This window comes from Phyllosticta citribraziliensis (genome assembly GCF_038025025.1).
Source record: "Phyllosticta citribraziliensis strain CPC 17464 chromosome Unknown J3D65scaffold_3, whole genome shotgun sequence".
Classification (NCBI taxonomy): Eukaryota; Fungi; Ascomycota; class Dothideomycetes; order Botryosphaeriales; family Phyllostictaceae; genus Phyllosticta; species Phyllosticta citribraziliensis.
Genome location: NW_027117340.1, coordinates 1,182,995 through 1,197,935, shown reverse-complemented (window position 1 = coordinate 1,197,935; position 14,941 = coordinate 1,182,995). Strand labels below are relative to the sequence as shown.

Here is a 14,941-nt window from a genome sequence, read left to right as displayed (position 1 = left end):
GCAGCTCGATTGAGAAATTTGGTCGCCGTGGCGTCGCCTGGCAAACTGGAAAGCGAAAAATTGCAGAAGGAGACTGAGGGTGTTGAGGGGAGGCAAGCTGGGCAATTATTAAGGGTGCGTATGGCACAAAACGCTTGAGGTGCGTGTCAGACAAAACAGATTCCAAATACACGCCTCCCTTTGTCTTCCACTTTTCTTTCTCTACTCTCTCTTTGACGTCCTCGTTTTCCTCCTTCTATTGCTTTGTCCCCCACGCCTGGCATTGATTCAACAACAATGCAATGGACAACGCCGTTGTTCGATGCGTTGTCCTTTGTTTGTGGGTACCCAGACATTAACAGTCCTGCTATTGCTTTCACAAGCACGAGTCTGGTTGGAGCCTCGTGTTGAGCAATGCATCTGCCCGACAGTGTGCTCGCAAATGCCCCCGTCCGCCAGTCCGCTAGCACGAGGCCTCTTAGTCTCTCCTACTGTTTGTTGCGCGTGCTGCGCTACGCCGCGGAGGGTTGGCGCGCTGGATGGCCAACTACCGTCAGGTAGGTCCGCTCAGGGCTACGCCAGCGAGTTCAGCCATCCAAGTCGCCTACTCCGGCGCTTCGACTGACTCAAGATACTCTGATGTTGTGATGGCTGGTCGATCGTTTGGCGATTGGTCGCGGTGGTTGGTTGTTTCGTCGCCTGTGCAAACAGGCACTGTACCGAGATGAAGCGCGGCGTAGAGCGCGGCGCGAAAGAGCTTCCAAAGCGGCCCCCGAAGAGAATAAAAACCAACCCAGAAGGAGCAAAGGAAAGATCTCCAGACTCACATCTTCGCGCGAAGAGCAGGCGCCTTGCTGTTTGGGCATCACATCCATCACACCCTGAGCACCACGACGCGTACCCTGTCCGCCACATCTCCCGTTTCCACCACCGTCTCGCTGCTCCAGCGGCGGTACTCTTCGCTTCTCTCCTCTCGTCCTCCTCCCCTTCCTTCTACGTTGTCGCTAGCGGCGGCGCGCTGCCGCCAGCCACCGCACGGCGCGGAGAGCAGCACGCCGGTTTTGACAAAGAAGGCGCAGAAGCTGTCGCACCTGATTAGACAGCGGAGGATGAGGAGTGCGACGGCAATGAGATCGATAAGACTGATCGCTAGGGTGGTGATTCGGTTAGGGTACATGGTCCGTCATGTTGTGGGAGTGTAGATTGATGGCTGCACGACGACATGTTGGGACTCTGTTGACATTCTTGACAGCTACGGGTGGTCTTGCAAATACATTTTCCTTTTAGGAAGCCGGCGTCAGTGTGGAAGATGGCCAAATTCGCAGGAGAGGCTTGCGCTGTGTTGATACTGAGCGAACACATAGCCGTCGTGCTTTATACCTGCCCCCTTTCTTTAAGTGCTGGCTTCTCACGCCTCCCGAAGACTCGTTGGTTTCGAAATGAACATCGCGATGGACTGGCGCGCGAGCTGTGCCGCACATCTTGAGCGCCTTTTTACGCTACAGCAAGGCTACTCGTTTGTTGGCAGCTGGCCGTGCGTTCCTGGGTGCCTGGCCGGGCTTTTCTGTGTAGTCTGAGTATGTTGAAGGTTAGCTTTGGGGATAAGTGAGTAATCTTTCAGGCTCGGCGTTCTGTGAGGAAGGGCGAAGTGGGCAGCTAATGTCTTCCACAGCTCCAAGACCCAATACTGGCTGAGAATCCTGACCGCAATGTGGGAAATCCTGGAACTAAATCTCCTGTGCTTGAATTCCAAGTTGGATGAATCCATGTCTGCTCGGGCTAGAGTCTCAGCACTCACGTACAATCAAATCTCACACATGCCAAATATTTCTGCTGCGTGAGGTGCTTACCAGAGTCAGATTATCGGCGGTCGTCAGGCGTATGTCAACGTGAATCGCCTGTGCTTTGGGTTGCACGTTCCCTCTCATGCATCATGAGGTTCACGTTTAGAGACCTCGACTGCTCCTGCCTCTTTTTGCACCAGGCACCTGTTTTTCCATCAACAGTCCCAGAACTTGGAAGGTCTTTTCATCTTCTCCAACCGCATCAACATTCTTCATCATCAACGCCTTTGGAGCCCAACCCTTCCTCCGCCGCCCAGGTCAGTCGAGTTCTTCATTCGGACGCAAGGTACTCTGTTGATCCAAAGAGAGGCTACTCTTTTCGCACAGTCCTAGCAACGGCATGCCTGCCGAGACAACCCCCAAAAATCGCAAGAAGGTGCGGCGCAGCCCTCTTTGAATCAAGATGATGCTGCTCACAAGACCACAGAAGCCGACCTACAACAAGGAAGAGCGAATCGAAATGAACCTTAATGGCATCGATACTGCTTGGCCCAATCACAAGAGGGGCAAATACGATGGCCTCGTAGAAAGCACTCAGCGTCACATTGCCTTCCTTGCGCGCAAAGGGGTTCCGGAGGACACCGTCACCAGGGCTCTCAACTACTACGCGTTGCAGCGCCTTGTGAAGCTGAACATGGACATCCGCCTGAGGGGCCGGCACAACAGCACTCCGTTCCCGGCAAACGCAGATTCTGAGAAGGTCAAGAAGGATGTCAAAAGCTGGCTCAGCCCCCGCCGACAGGGCCACACCGCCTTGAACTTCCCTCCCCCGAACAATGGCAAGCTGGACCCCGCGCAGATGACAGCCATCAAGGTCGACTTTGACCCTCTCACGGACTGGCTCAGCTTCCAGAGCTTTGACGAAAACAACCCTCCGACTCAGAAGGCAGCGCGAGGGAGTGCTCATCCAGCTTGGCCAGCGGATCGAGAACGTCAAGCACGAGCGCAGGAAGGCCGTTGAGGGTTTCAAAGAGTCCATCAAGGGTTACAAGTGCTTGGCTGAGGAGCTCGAAGCCTTGATGGCATTTTTCATTGCCCGCGACACAGCGCTCGCGGCTGCTCTTGAGATAGCCGACTAGTGGTCCTGGGAGTTGAGATGCAGCTGGTCTCTAGGTCGCCGCCGCCGAAACTTGAAGGGTCTTTCCGGAAATGGCTAGTACACTTGAGAATCAGCGAACTGTCAAGTCTGGGTTGAGTGTGAACGAGTCATTGAATAATCATCTTGGATCTTCAGGAAGAGGCGCGAACGCTTCCTATGGACTTTGAGAGCATGATTCCTCCATGACGGCTTTTGCTTGCTACACGTGAAAAGCGCGACAGGAACGCCTTTCTGCTTACTGAACATGTTGCACGTTTTGGTAGGATGGGTATTCAACAAGATCCTAGCCTTGCATTCGTAATCGACGCAGATCGACTCTAGCATCAACAAGATGTGCATGGAAGCTGGTGGCTTTCGGGGCTGTTTGTATCCAACAACAAGCGCGACATCAAACAGCGCCCACCTCCGCGTACGGCTGCTTCCTTGCGTCAAGTATCTCAGGAGCTTTCTCAGCAGCCGGATCCGCCAGACCATCATTGGTGTACTCGACGCCATCCACAGTGACGACGTCATCGTAAATACATGCCTTGATCAAAGTCTCCTCGGCTGGGAAAAAGTGCGAGAAGGCCCAGTACAGAAAGAATGCGGAACAGAAGCCCCACAAATAGTTCCTGTCCCCTCGTCAGTTGGACAGTCGACGTTGTAGAAGTTGAAGCAACTTACATGTCGTAGATGTGCTTGATGCCTGCGCCGATGGTGACGCTGGGGTTGACGGCCTTGGCTAGCCCAGGCGTGTTGGGGACGACGGCGACGAGGAAGGCGACGGCGGCTCTCCAGTTGAGGCCGTTCCAGTAGCGGTAACGCCCGCGACGCTAGGACGATGTTCAGTGTCTGCTTTTTTACATTCGGTATGTTCTTACCTTGTACAAAGCGGGCACATCAATATGTTTGTGCTTGACGACCCAGTAGTCACATGCCGTGATGGCAGAAATTGGTGCAAGGAAGATGGCCAAGCCCGTCATGAAGTTGAGCAAGCTTTGCGCCGAGTGGACGATTTTCCACGGAACCCTGGCAACGGTCAGCTTGTCCCGCGTCGGTAGACAAGGATGAAGCGTACATGATCCAGCCGGCGGTAATGGTTGCAATCAGGACGCCCCGCCTGATGTTGATGTACTTTGGGCACAGCGAACTGGCGTCGTTTGCAAAGGAAATGACGTTGGCAGACAAGTTTGTTCCAATCTGCCCGACGACCCAGGAAAACCCGACGAAGAAGGCGCCGCAGCGGCCTGCGGGACCTTGCCATTCGTTTGCCAGGGCTAGGGGATCCCAGAGGTAGGAGCCGTAAACGACCTTTGACGCGCTGGTGGAAATGATGCCAAAGAGGCCAAGGAGGACAGATATCACGGGCAGGCAGAGCGCTTGCCAGTAGACACCGCGTTCATGTCCCTTCTTCATGTATCGCGTGAAGTCGGGCACGTTGGTGGCCATAGTTGCCCAGCCCCCGGCGATGCTCATGACGCTAGACAGAATCGCCCACGACCGTTCCGATCCGTGGACTTCGTAGGGTTGGTCCCACAGGTCGCCGGTGCTGCCGGCCTTTTTGCACATGGCAATGACGACAGCCACAGAGACGACAAAGACAACGACGGCCTTGAAGACGAAGAACCACTTCAGCTTGTGAGGCGGCGTCAGGAGAAAAGGCAGTTGCACGCTCCAGAAGATGAAATGACTGAGGAGCTGTTGGCTTGTTATTCCGACGCTGTCAGGAATGGTATTCGGGATTGCCGTCAAGTATGAAGGCCAAATCGCCCTAATACACTGCGTCATGGCCGTAGACCCAGTGTAGGTTTGTATGGCGTGCCAGAAGAGTGCAGTCGTCATTCTCGTCACTACGGCGAATCTGGCAAACACGAAGCCGAAACTAGACTTTGCGATGATGGGGAATGGTACGTGTAGATGAGCTCCAATTACACCTAGACAACGTTGATCAGCAACCAAAAGTCCCAATGCTTTGGAAAGCCTCACCGTTTAGGACGAGTGGGATGGTGTCGATCATGGAGCCAAAGATTATGCAGTAGATTGCCTCACGATACGTCAAGCCGGTTGCGATGATGGACGATGGAGCCTCCCATCCCTGGGCGTTCATGGCGTCCGAAATCTTCAAAGCAGTTCAGCATGTTGTTTCAATGCTGGAGCGAGATGCTCACCCAAAACCCCAGAATTGTCAACGATGTCCACGTCCGACGCTCGATGGGCGTCACGTCCATGTCTTTGTTTGACCATTTGTCCGGGTCCGCAAACGAATTTGCTTCCTTTGGAAGTACCCATCCTGAGACCTTTTTCTTGCACTTGAGATTCTCCTTGGCGGAATCGACGCGCCGTCGCAGGACTGTCGCCATGGTTGATTTTTCAGATGATCCAGGTCGCAAAACCAAGACTGCAGAAGCATTCTCAGCTTCTTGGGTCGTTCGACGAGGAGCTTTTATCGAACCGGGGAGCTTATCAGTACCCGCGAGCATGTTCAACCTGTTCCCTGCTGTTCGTTCAGCCGCTTTATCTTTTTTGGTGAGGAGCGACAAGGGCGCAAAGGCGGCGCTCCAAACGGCGGTTATCGATTTGCCAGAATCCAGGTAGCGTCGCGCACCCTGGTGTATTTTCCCGCAGTAGGGATGTTGATAAACACCTGCCGCTTGATATGTCCCGCTCCCATATCAAAGTTTGACGCTCGCCGGCGGCGCATAAAAGTCTCGCTGTCGCTCCGCTCTTTCACGTCTTGATGTCTACGTTCGTCCTTTTTTTGCGCCAATGAGACCAGCAAATCTTGTTTCGATGACTTCACAAAATGCGGCTGTCTTCCGAAGACGTTATCAACAATCGGGTTCCGCGATTCCTGCACGTTACTGCGCTCTTCATTGCTGAAACTCTCAGCCAGTTCAAGCTCGATCGACTTGGATTCGAAACGCACGCCGCTTGATACTGGGTCATTTGAAGGAGCAACAGATACTGTCTACCTCGTGCTGAAGAGATGGACAAGTGATAAAATAGCGCCGTTTGGTCAATTATTGGACCATGGGGATTGCTCTTCGCTTCGGGTCAATGTGGATACTCACGGGTTCTCCTTCTCGAATCCAAACATCTTCGCGGCCGAGACTTGGGCTTCCAGGAAATAGCCGGAAATGACCAGTGGTTGCGGACAAATTCAAGCTCCTGGCACCATACAACGTAAGGTTTCAAAGATCCAATGTTTGCCTCACACATTGTCTTCTTGCCGCTGCCTTTAACAGGGGAACCCTCCTTACAAGTGTGATCGAGCGGTTCGTGAAGGTGTGCATTCTTCCCAGGACCCATCGCGTAAGGCATGGTTTGTCCCAAGCATATATGCATACTGACTGGAGAATTTTGGCCTGAGGCCTACGTTTTCGGACGAGAGAACTTTTTCCTGACATTGGGATTTCCTGAATTCGGCAGAACATGTCTTTACGCAAGGATTGAGGGCACATCGAATTGCGAAAGGGTGCATAGTTGGCCTTAAACACCCGTCTCCGTCATCCGGAGGGGATGCTGATCCAGCTACGTATGCACAGTGGTCGTCCACGTTCAGCATCAAGGCCTCGAACACAAACCAAGAATTCTTAAAGCGATCGTCGTCTTGGTGAGTCTGTCGAATCTCTTGAGTCTGGAAAAGAATATTAGGTTCGCTGACGTTGATGCCAGAGGGCAAATTATAGAATGAACCGATGCTTTGGTTGTGCTTCTCGACTGACGAGGTGATATCATCGCAGGAGTGACACATGGAGAGCGAAGAAAATGTAGCGCCGTCGACTGAGCGGCAGTGAAAATAGAAGTGACCGAGTTGAGTCCTATTTGGTGCGGCCATTCCGGTTGTGGTCGTGCAGCGTTTCCTGCACTTGCGCCACTGTACCACAGGACTGCAGAATCAATCCACTGGCCGGAATTTACGACATCCTCTTCATGACTTTCCTTTTGACTTTTCATTCCCTCCCTTGCAGACAGTGACTGGGGAGACCATTGAATTGGACAGTGAGTGTAAAGTGGGCACTAGGGTCGTCTCTGGAAGTTTCTGTCTCTGAAGGCCGATTCTTGTGCTAGGACATATCTACCGCTGGCTTTTATAGGCAGCATGGCTCTGGATTGCAACATATCTTCCACTCTGGGGCTCCCAGGGAGAAAGAGAAGACCGAGACCCTCTGGACAGGCGCAAAATCATCGAGGGATGGGAGCCGAGACAGATGGCCAAAGTAGGCATATCATGGGATTCGACAAACGGTTTGGCCTTCTGCACCAAGCACCGCAGTATGCAGCGATAAAGTTGCGAGGCTATCCAAAATCAACCCAGTCAATGGACGAAGTGTCGGGCAGTGGTTTTACCCTAAGGACATGGGACGTTCCTCGTTTGTTGCAGAGCCGAGGCCAGCGGAGTTAAGAGCGGACGAAAAGCGCATGACAGAGCAAAGACGAGACGAAGACAAGTCGAACGCGCCATGCTGATTCCTGACGCGTCGTCCAAAGCACATGGAATGGGCTGCGGCTTGAATCTCGTCGACGTAGGGAATTTCTTTTATTGATGTATAGAGTACGGATAGACCATGTTGTCTAGGAATTCGGCAAGGGCGAGCGGAATGGGCGTCGACGAGGCTGTAGTGGCGCCAATTTGCATCTCCTGGCAGGTGGAGAGCAAGAGTGTAGGGCACTGTTGATTGTTGTCGGTGCGAAACGGGCTGAGGAAGACGGAGGGCATGGTGAGGGAGGACAGAGTCAAGAAGGAAGTCAAGGCGAGGCCAGAGTCAGCTTAAGCGAGAAGCGCGACATGGATCAAAGCCACGCGGCGGGGTGCACGGATGTTGAGCCGCTCCGCCTCTCTCGACGACTCGACCCCTCGACTCGCCGTCGAATCATCAAAAGGAAAAAAATCAAACCCATCACCTCCCTCGGCTTGTCAGATGCAAGACGCCAATCATTGCTTTCAGCCCGTCGGTCCACTCCTGCGCAGGCAAGGGGCGCGGCGCACCCAGGGATGGGAAAGACTGCCACCTCGGAGCTGCAACCCGCTGCACGAGAACCGCGCGAGCTCGGTCAGTCAACGGCTATACGGAACGAGAGCACGGGTACCTGACCGTATCGCAGGAGACTCGCGAACAGAGTCTTTTCCTTCCATCTGGACGAGGACGCGTCTGGAATGGCGACTGTTCCGCGGCCAGTGAGGCCTGGGCGCCGGCCTTTGGTCCCAGACGAGGCGCGCGCCATGGTCGGTCTGGGAAGGGCAAGCCTCAAACAGACGAGAAGCCCAGCTGTAGAGGGAATGGTTGCCGAACACACCCAAGCAGGCGGCGGACGACGGCCTGATCTGCCCGCCGGCGTGCCCATAATAATTGGGACCTGGTCAGGCAGCCTAGGGATATATTCAGCCATTGAAAGACCACCCACCACCCTTCTCGCTGCGCCAGCAGCCCTCGCGTCCTCACGTTGCTCGCCCCCATAGTGCAATGCGACTCTAGGACACCAGCCCGTAAACAAGACGACTCTCGCTCTCGCACCCCCTCCAGCTCTCCCGGGATCCTCAGGGACATCCCACGCTGCACCCACGGCATCCGCGGCGCGGATCGCTCTTCCGCCAACCTTAACGCCTCGCCTGCAATCCCTCCTCCAGCCAGCCAACCAGAATGGTCGCCAACAGAGCGCTTCGCGACTACTTCATCGCCCCAGGGCCCTTCGACCCGTCGCACCGCTACGAGACGTCGTGGCTGCTGTCGCCCGGCGCGCTCTTCGCCTACCGCGCGACCCTCTCCTCCTACGCCTTCATCGCGACCTTTGTCAACCTGGGCTGGAATGGAACGCACGGCGGCACCGCCGGCCAGTCGTTCTCCTACTTCACCAACCTCACGTACTGGGGGCTCAGCTTCTACTTTGCCGTCGCCGCGGCGCATACGGGGACGTACTGGCTGACAGGGCGCCCGCTGCTGGCCCGCTGGCCGCGCTGGTGCCAGGAGCTGCATGCCATTTTCTACAGCACAATCACTGTGTTTCCGTTCATCGTCACGAGTGCGTGGTACCCCTGGAGCGCCCCCTGATTGCTTGGCGCGCCCCCCCAACCCCAAGACACATTCCAAGAATACTAACACTGCGCCTCACCAGTCGTCTTCTGGGCCATCCTCTTCCCGGGCTACTTCGAAACCACCTTCGCCGCGTGGTACAACACGACGGCGCACGCGCTCAACTCGGTCTTCGCCCTGGTCGAGATCGTGCTGCCGCGCACGCAGATGCGGCCGTGGTGGCACATCGGCCCGCTCATCTTCCTGCTGGCCTGCTACCTGGGCCTGGCGTACGTGACGCACGCCACCGAGGGCTTCTACGTCTACTCGTTCCTCGACGTCCGGGCCAACGGCAGCGGCGTCGTCGCCGGCTACTGCTTCGGCATCGCAATCGGCTGCTTCATCATCTTTGCCCTCGTCGATGGCATCATCTGGGCGAGGGTCAAGCTGACCGAGGGTCTGATGGGGCGCAAGGGCAAGTGGAGCGAGAAGGATGTCAGGAGGGGTGGAAGTGGCATGGCGCTGGGCGAGGAGGAAATGGGCGCTGTGGCTGCTGGCAAGGAGGGCTGGGTGGGTGAGGCGGAGAGGTAATGTAGGCGTGGTGGAGTGTTTGTCTTGGGTTAACTGTTTGATATCTCTGTTTTCCTTCTCCCAACGATATGAAATGCATTTTACGAGTCTGAGGAAGACACATTCCAAATGACGTAATGTGGTAGATGAGCAACTTGCTGTATTCCATCAAAAGGCATTAAGCAGGGCCTCGTTTTCACCCTTCAAACCGCTCAAAGCCTGAGATGTGTAGATCGCCTGTGTCTGCCAAACACGCAAAAGAGAAGCCGAACCAGTAAAACAACGACGCTTAAAAGACTCCACGCTGAAGCAGGAGGAAGCAGAAAATAGACAGTATTTGCTCGCGTAAGAAGGACAGAAGGATTAATAGGCAGCACCGACCAGGTTGTACACTGCACGAAAGTGCCAGCCCCAAAAGCAACAGCCGATGGCCAAAAATACAGCACGAAAGATGTTGATGGATGCGACCAGCCCGATCCCCTCCCACCTAGAAGCACATCAAGCAACGCCAAACCGACCCAGCCATTCACTCCGTTTCCCCACGGAGCCCGCTCCCAACTCCAATTCGAATCACGCTCACAGCCCTGCCAAGACTGCTTGCACGCCTACCGTTCCTGCATCCTCCCTGTTGCGGACAAAGCTCCTCAGGCCCTCGCGGTCTGCCGGATTGACGCCGCGCAGCCGCTCGCGCAGCGCTTCGGGCCCGATGACGAACAAATTGGCCACCTCGACCAGCACGTCCATGCCGCCCTTCTCGAAGCCGCCGACAGCTGCTCCACCCGCGCCAACACCTTTGCCGCTCTTGTCGTCGCCCTTGCCGCTCGATTCACCCGATGCGGGGCTGGTGGGCCAGTTGCGCACGAGTTCGGCGTACTTGGTTGCATCTTTGGATACGACGAGGCCGCCAGTGAGGGATACAGTGAAGCGGCGGAAGTGGTCGAGGAGGAGTGAGCGCAGACCGAGCGCGACTTCGGATAGGAAGAGGCCAAGAGCGGGTTGGGTCAGCGCTGCACCGGCTTGTGTTGCGACACGATCCAGCCAGCGCGTCACAGCTAGACAGGTTGGGGTTTCGGCTCCAAGCGACACAAGGTCGTCGTCGCGGGGTCGAAAGTCTTGCTTCTTTTGACCTGCGAGGAGCTTGGTAGTCCACGACAGTGTCACGTCGACCGTCTTCTGGAGGATATTAGAGATTTTGGTTTCGAGGGTGGTAATGGTTGAGTTGGTCGTCTTTTCAATCTCGCGACGTGTTGTAAGGGAGGGGGCGGCAAGTGGCAGGAGCACGGTATTGATGGAGAGCTGGAGAAGGTGTAGGATTCCAATCGAGGTGCGAAGAGAATATAGGTATGATAGGTCAGGAGCAGTGTTCTTGTTGTTTTCTTGGGATGCGGCGAGCTCAGCGGCGCTGCGATTATTAGCAAAAACTGTCAATACAAGAGCAGATGACTTACCCATCCAGTGCCGTTTCCAGATAAATCTCTCCGACATTTTGTAGAAGAAGCTGCAGCAGGGCTTGCACATCTTTGGGCGTCTCGCTGCCCGAGGTGAGCTCAAGCCCTCTGCCTACACCTTCGGCAAGCCACTTGAGCATCCGCTTAGCATTGGAGAGACTCAGTTGACCATCCTCCTCCGACACGTCGATCTCCTTGTCGCTGTCCGACTCTTTCAAGCCGGCAAGCCTCATCATCATGCTCCTTTGCGAGGAAGGAATGTCGGCAGAGCCCAGACGTTCAATGTAAGCGTCTTTTGCCGAGGCAAATAGCTCTCTTCCCCTTTGGCTGAGGGAGCCGAGATATGATGTTGACGTCTTGCGCTTCTTGGAATGATAGACGGTGAACTTGAAGAGAAGCGAAGAGTACAGCTCTTCCAAGTTCTTCTTTTCTCTTTCAATGTACGAGGATCCTAGGAGGTATGGGACAAAGAGCTCTTCCAACTGCTGGTCAAGTGTGGCGGCGACCTGAGATGAGGCCGGCTCGGGATGCTCCGTCAACCCATGTGCTTTGAGGTCCTCCACCAGGTTTCCGATGTAGCTTCTTGCTGCCTGAAGGGATCGCAAAAAGGCGAGCGACGAAATGTCGTTGGCCTTCTCCAGGACCATTTCCAGACGCGCTTGGATCGACTGCTGGAACACTCTTTGCAAAAAGCGCACGAGCACCTCTTCTGGATAGGGAAAGGCTCGCTTGATGATGAAAGATTCCTCTTGGACGACGATGCGGACTTCGTCGACCAGAGATTGAAGGCTTGACTCGACTCCCGGAGGCTCCGCGTCCGGATCTGCTAATCGATCCCAGGTTTCGCTATCGCCTACCACCTCTTCTGTGACCAGCTGGCTGCGGTCGATGAAGAATTGATGCTGGTTGACAAACAGTCCCATGACACTGGCTCCGTCATTAAAGTCGCGCAGTGCCGCAGCACATTCCCGCATGCCGTCGAAATTTTGTCTTCTGTAAAAGTCGTCAAACTGCTTCAACAGATCCTTCTCCAGCATTTCCAAGAACTTCTCGATAATCTCTCGCGAGTTGTGCTTCTTTCCACTGCCGTTTTGGCCATTGATGTCGACTCCGTTTGTTCGGTGACCGTTGATCTGGGTGTCTGGATCCAATCGATGGCTGAGCCTGAGAAGCTGCCTGGCAATGTGGGCACAGCGAACTTTCCCGTCGCCGCCTCCCAGTCTCCTGACATCCTCGAGCGATGAGAGGTCGCCTCGCTCGCTCACCTCCATCCAGCATTGTATGAGGAATTTTGCGTCTTGTGCACGTTGCCTTTGCCTGTCCAACTCCTCCAATCGTTCTCCGATTCTCACTGCAACATTGCCTCCTGCCTCGCCCTCGACACCGTCGCCCACGGTCCCATTCAAGGAGCTGTCCAGGTGGTGAAACGACTTGACAGCTCCCTCGAGCTTCTTGCCCAGCGAGTCAACCTTGGCATTGTGTGCAGCCTCGGCCCTCCTCACAGCTCCAGCCATTTCATTCTCCTTCATCTCCAATTCCTCCGAAAGCGCGCCCAGCCTGCCCAGAGCATGTTCGAATGTGCGAATCAAGGGCTTCGGGTCGAATGCTACCTTGGAGTTGGGGCCGGATCTGCGACTGGCGGGCACGGCGCTGTCGGATAGGGTTTCGATAAAGTCCTTGACTATAAAGTCTTTGTTGGCAAAGGTGGTCAGGGAGAACTGCGGACCTCTGTACGACTGGGCGCGCGAGGTGCGGGCGGAGGCGGTGTCGGACATGGAGGCAGGCATGGCGACTAGAGGCGATCGGACATGAGGCGGTGCTGGGAGACGATGGAAGAGGCGCGTCGCCTGGCCTCTCGCAGCTCTTGGACAGCTAGCAGCTCGCGGTCGGATATGCGGCGGTCTTCGGCGGCACGGAGGTCCTCGTAGGAACGGTAGGGGAAGTACTGCTGGTAAGGGACGCCGGGGGGAGCGTCGTCGTGAAGGCCCTGTTCGAGCTCAGAGGGGGTGACACAGCGGATGGACTGGTAGCCGGGAGGAGTGTGTCGCGGGGGTGACAGCAAGTCGGTGCGAATGATGCGAGGATGATGGCGGCGGGATGGAGCAGCCCTGGCGGACGCGGAATCGTGCTCGCACGGCCCAGGTCTGCTCGAGCTGCTGCCGTTTCCGACAAAGACAGCGACGAGGATGCCCTTGAGCTTGTGCACAAAGCGCACCAGCTCAGTCCTTGGGTGCAGACGGACCTCGCGCAGCTTGTGACGGAGGCGCAGCACGGTGACTTTTTTGCGGGTGGTGGACATGCGACAGTCCAGGTGCGACGAACTTGTTGACGACCGACGGTTGCATTGCATCGGTCATCCTGTTGTTAGGTTAGGCACCGCCACCCGTGGCTTGCCCGGGACCTGACTAAGCCGGTTTTTTACCCTGTACTGAACCCTGTCCGCCGTCGCTGCCACCTTCCACATTCCACTCCGCCTCTCCGCTGACGAAGTCTCCAGGCTTCACTTGTCTCCACCATTTTATATCCCGCCCACCTTTTACCCTTCCTAGACGCTCCGCTTCCTTTGCTCTGTACGCCCTGCCACTCGCCGCTCTCCTGCGCTCCACGTCACAAGGCCCGCCTGCCCGCCTGCTCGCCTGCTGTGCTTCCTCCACCATGGTGGGAATCCGCAATGGCACTCCCCCAGCCACTGCTGCCGACAAAATGACCGCCAAAGAGCGCGAAGAGCTCCTCAAGCCCTATCTCCCCTCCGAACCCAACACTGCGACGCCGTCTCCCTCGTCCTCGCCAGTCCGCCGCCCCTCCAGGCCAATGAAGAAGAAGCCCATGCGCGACTTTGTGCGCCAGCAGCTGCACTTCATCCTCTACACCCTGATCCAGACCGTCTTCTCCGTCTATGTTCGCCTGAGAATAGTTTACCATGCCATTGTCGACCGCATATTCGCAACCCTCTACTACCACCACCGCTCGCCGGAGCTCATACAAAAAGACATCAAGCACCTCCAGAGGCTGCCAAAACACCTCAGTATCATTCTCGACTTCAACGATGATGAACAGCGCGGAGCTGGCCTTGAAGGCCTTGTCAACGACATTAGTGAAGTCGCTGCCTGGTGTGCCAGCGCCGGTATCCCTGCGCTGAGTGTGTACGAAAAGACAGGTATAGCTCCTCACCACTTCAAGTTACACAAGTGACATGTCGACTAACAATACTGCGCGTCTAGGTATCTTGAAAAACTACCTCCCCGCAACTCACCGCCGCATCTCTCGCACCCTCGAGTCTTACTTTGGCCCTTCCAAAAAGCCGACTCTCTCTTTGCGCGCCCCCAACCTGCCTTCCTTTAGTCCCCCGACAACACCACCTGAGCACTCTGCTGCGACCCCCTCAGACGCCAATCCGAATGGCCGCGCACCGCTTTCGCATCTGACAATTCTCCTGCTCAGCGCCGAGGACGGGCGTAGCACGCTCGTAGATCTTACGAAGACACTTGCGGAAATGTCGCAGAAGAGAAAGCTGTCGCCCTCCGACATTAGCATGGAGCTGATTGATGCGGAAATCACTGAGAGCGTCATGGGCGAGCCGGACCTGTTGATTCTGTTTGGGCCGCGCGTGGAGTTGAAGGGCTACCCTCCGTGGCAAGTACGACTGACCGAGATATTGTAAGTGGATCCTTGTACCAGCGGGCCCGGGGAAGCTTTGGCCTTGATCTTGAACTTGAACTTTTTCGACTAACTTTCGTTCTCAGCCACTCTCCAGACACCTCCGTCGTTGGCTACCAAACCTTCCTGCGCGGCCTACACAAGTACGCCAATGCCTCGTTGCGCTTTGGCCGATGAGCCGTGCAGCCATGGATCTTTTCAAGCGTGCGTATCAAACAAATGGTAAACCACGTGGGACAGCAAAATATTCCCACATTGCATGGATCGGCGAAACTGCGTTCGGTTTATTTGCTGAAGAGCTGGATTTCGGCGTCCATTCCCGAGGCGCTTCGGTATCTGGACCTTTGTCGCTTT

General features: G+C 55.6%; 5 protein-coding genes across 5 annotated transcripts; 3 read left to right on the top strand and 2 right to left on the bottom strand.

Annotated features, from left to right (window-relative positions):
- Nucleotides 1-2,163: 2,163 nt before the first annotated feature.
- On the top strand, nucleotides 2,164-2,902 carry J3D65DRAFT_691892 (uncharacterized protein; the record flags this gene model as incomplete). The annotated part of the gene is made up of 3 exons (XM_066803926.1): nucleotides 2,164-2,199; nucleotides 2,251-2,637; nucleotides 2,714-2,902. The coding sequence occupies 3 exons, from the start codon at nucleotides 2,164-2,166 to the stop codon at nucleotides 2,900-2,902; spliced, it is 612 nt and encodes a 203-aa protein (XP_066657755.1).
- A 408-nt stretch (nucleotides 2,903-3,310) lies between these two features.
- J3D65DRAFT_548930 (permease for cytosine/purines, uracil, thiamine, allantoin-domain-containing protein) lies at nucleotides 3,311-5,261 on the bottom strand (the record flags this gene model as incomplete). Its single annotated transcript, XM_066796927.1, has 6 exons — nucleotides 3,311-3,533; nucleotides 3,586-3,734; nucleotides 3,783-3,930; nucleotides 3,980-4,835; nucleotides 4,888-5,020; nucleotides 5,070-5,261. The coding sequence occupies 6 exons, from the start codon at nucleotides 5,259-5,261 to the stop codon at nucleotides 3,311-3,313; spliced, it is 1,701 nt and encodes a 566-aa protein (XP_066657754.1).
- A 3,324-nt stretch (nucleotides 5,262-8,585) lies between these two features.
- Nucleotides 8,586-9,398, top strand: J3D65DRAFT_544625 (uncharacterized protein; the record flags this gene model as incomplete). The annotated part of the gene is made up of 2 exons (XM_066796731.1): nucleotides 8,586-8,922; nucleotides 9,016-9,398. Coding segments are annotated over 2 exons (720 nt in total), but the record flags the coding sequence as incomplete, so codon positions are not given.
- Nucleotides 9,399-9,780: 382 nt separating this feature from the next.
- J3D65DRAFT_257145 (exocyst complex component Sec10-like protein) lies at nucleotides 9,781-12,865 on the bottom strand. Its single transcript, XM_066794837.1, has 2 exons — nucleotides 10,931-12,865; nucleotides 9,781-10,884 (listed from the first exon to the last, which is right to left on the bottom strand). Exons 1-2 carry the CDS (start codon nucleotides 12,715-12,717, stop codon nucleotides 10,059-10,061), a joined length of 2,613 nt encoding a protein of 870 aa, XP_066657752.1. The 5' UTR covers nucleotides 12,718-12,865; the 3' UTR covers nucleotides 9,781-10,058.
- A 528-nt stretch (nucleotides 12,866-13,393) lies between these two features.
- On the top strand, nucleotides 13,394-14,777 carry J3D65DRAFT_257119 (Decaprenyl diphosphate synthase-like protein). Its single transcript, XM_066794836.1, has 2 exons — nucleotides 13,394-14,087; nucleotides 14,152-14,777. The coding sequence occupies exons 1-2, from the start codon at nucleotides 13,586-13,588 to the stop codon at nucleotides 14,589-14,591; spliced, it is 942 nt and encodes a 313-aa protein (XP_066657751.1). The 5' UTR covers nucleotides 13,394-13,585; the 3' UTR covers nucleotides 14,592-14,777.
- The last annotated feature ends 164 nt before the right edge of the window (nucleotides 14,778-14,941 follow it).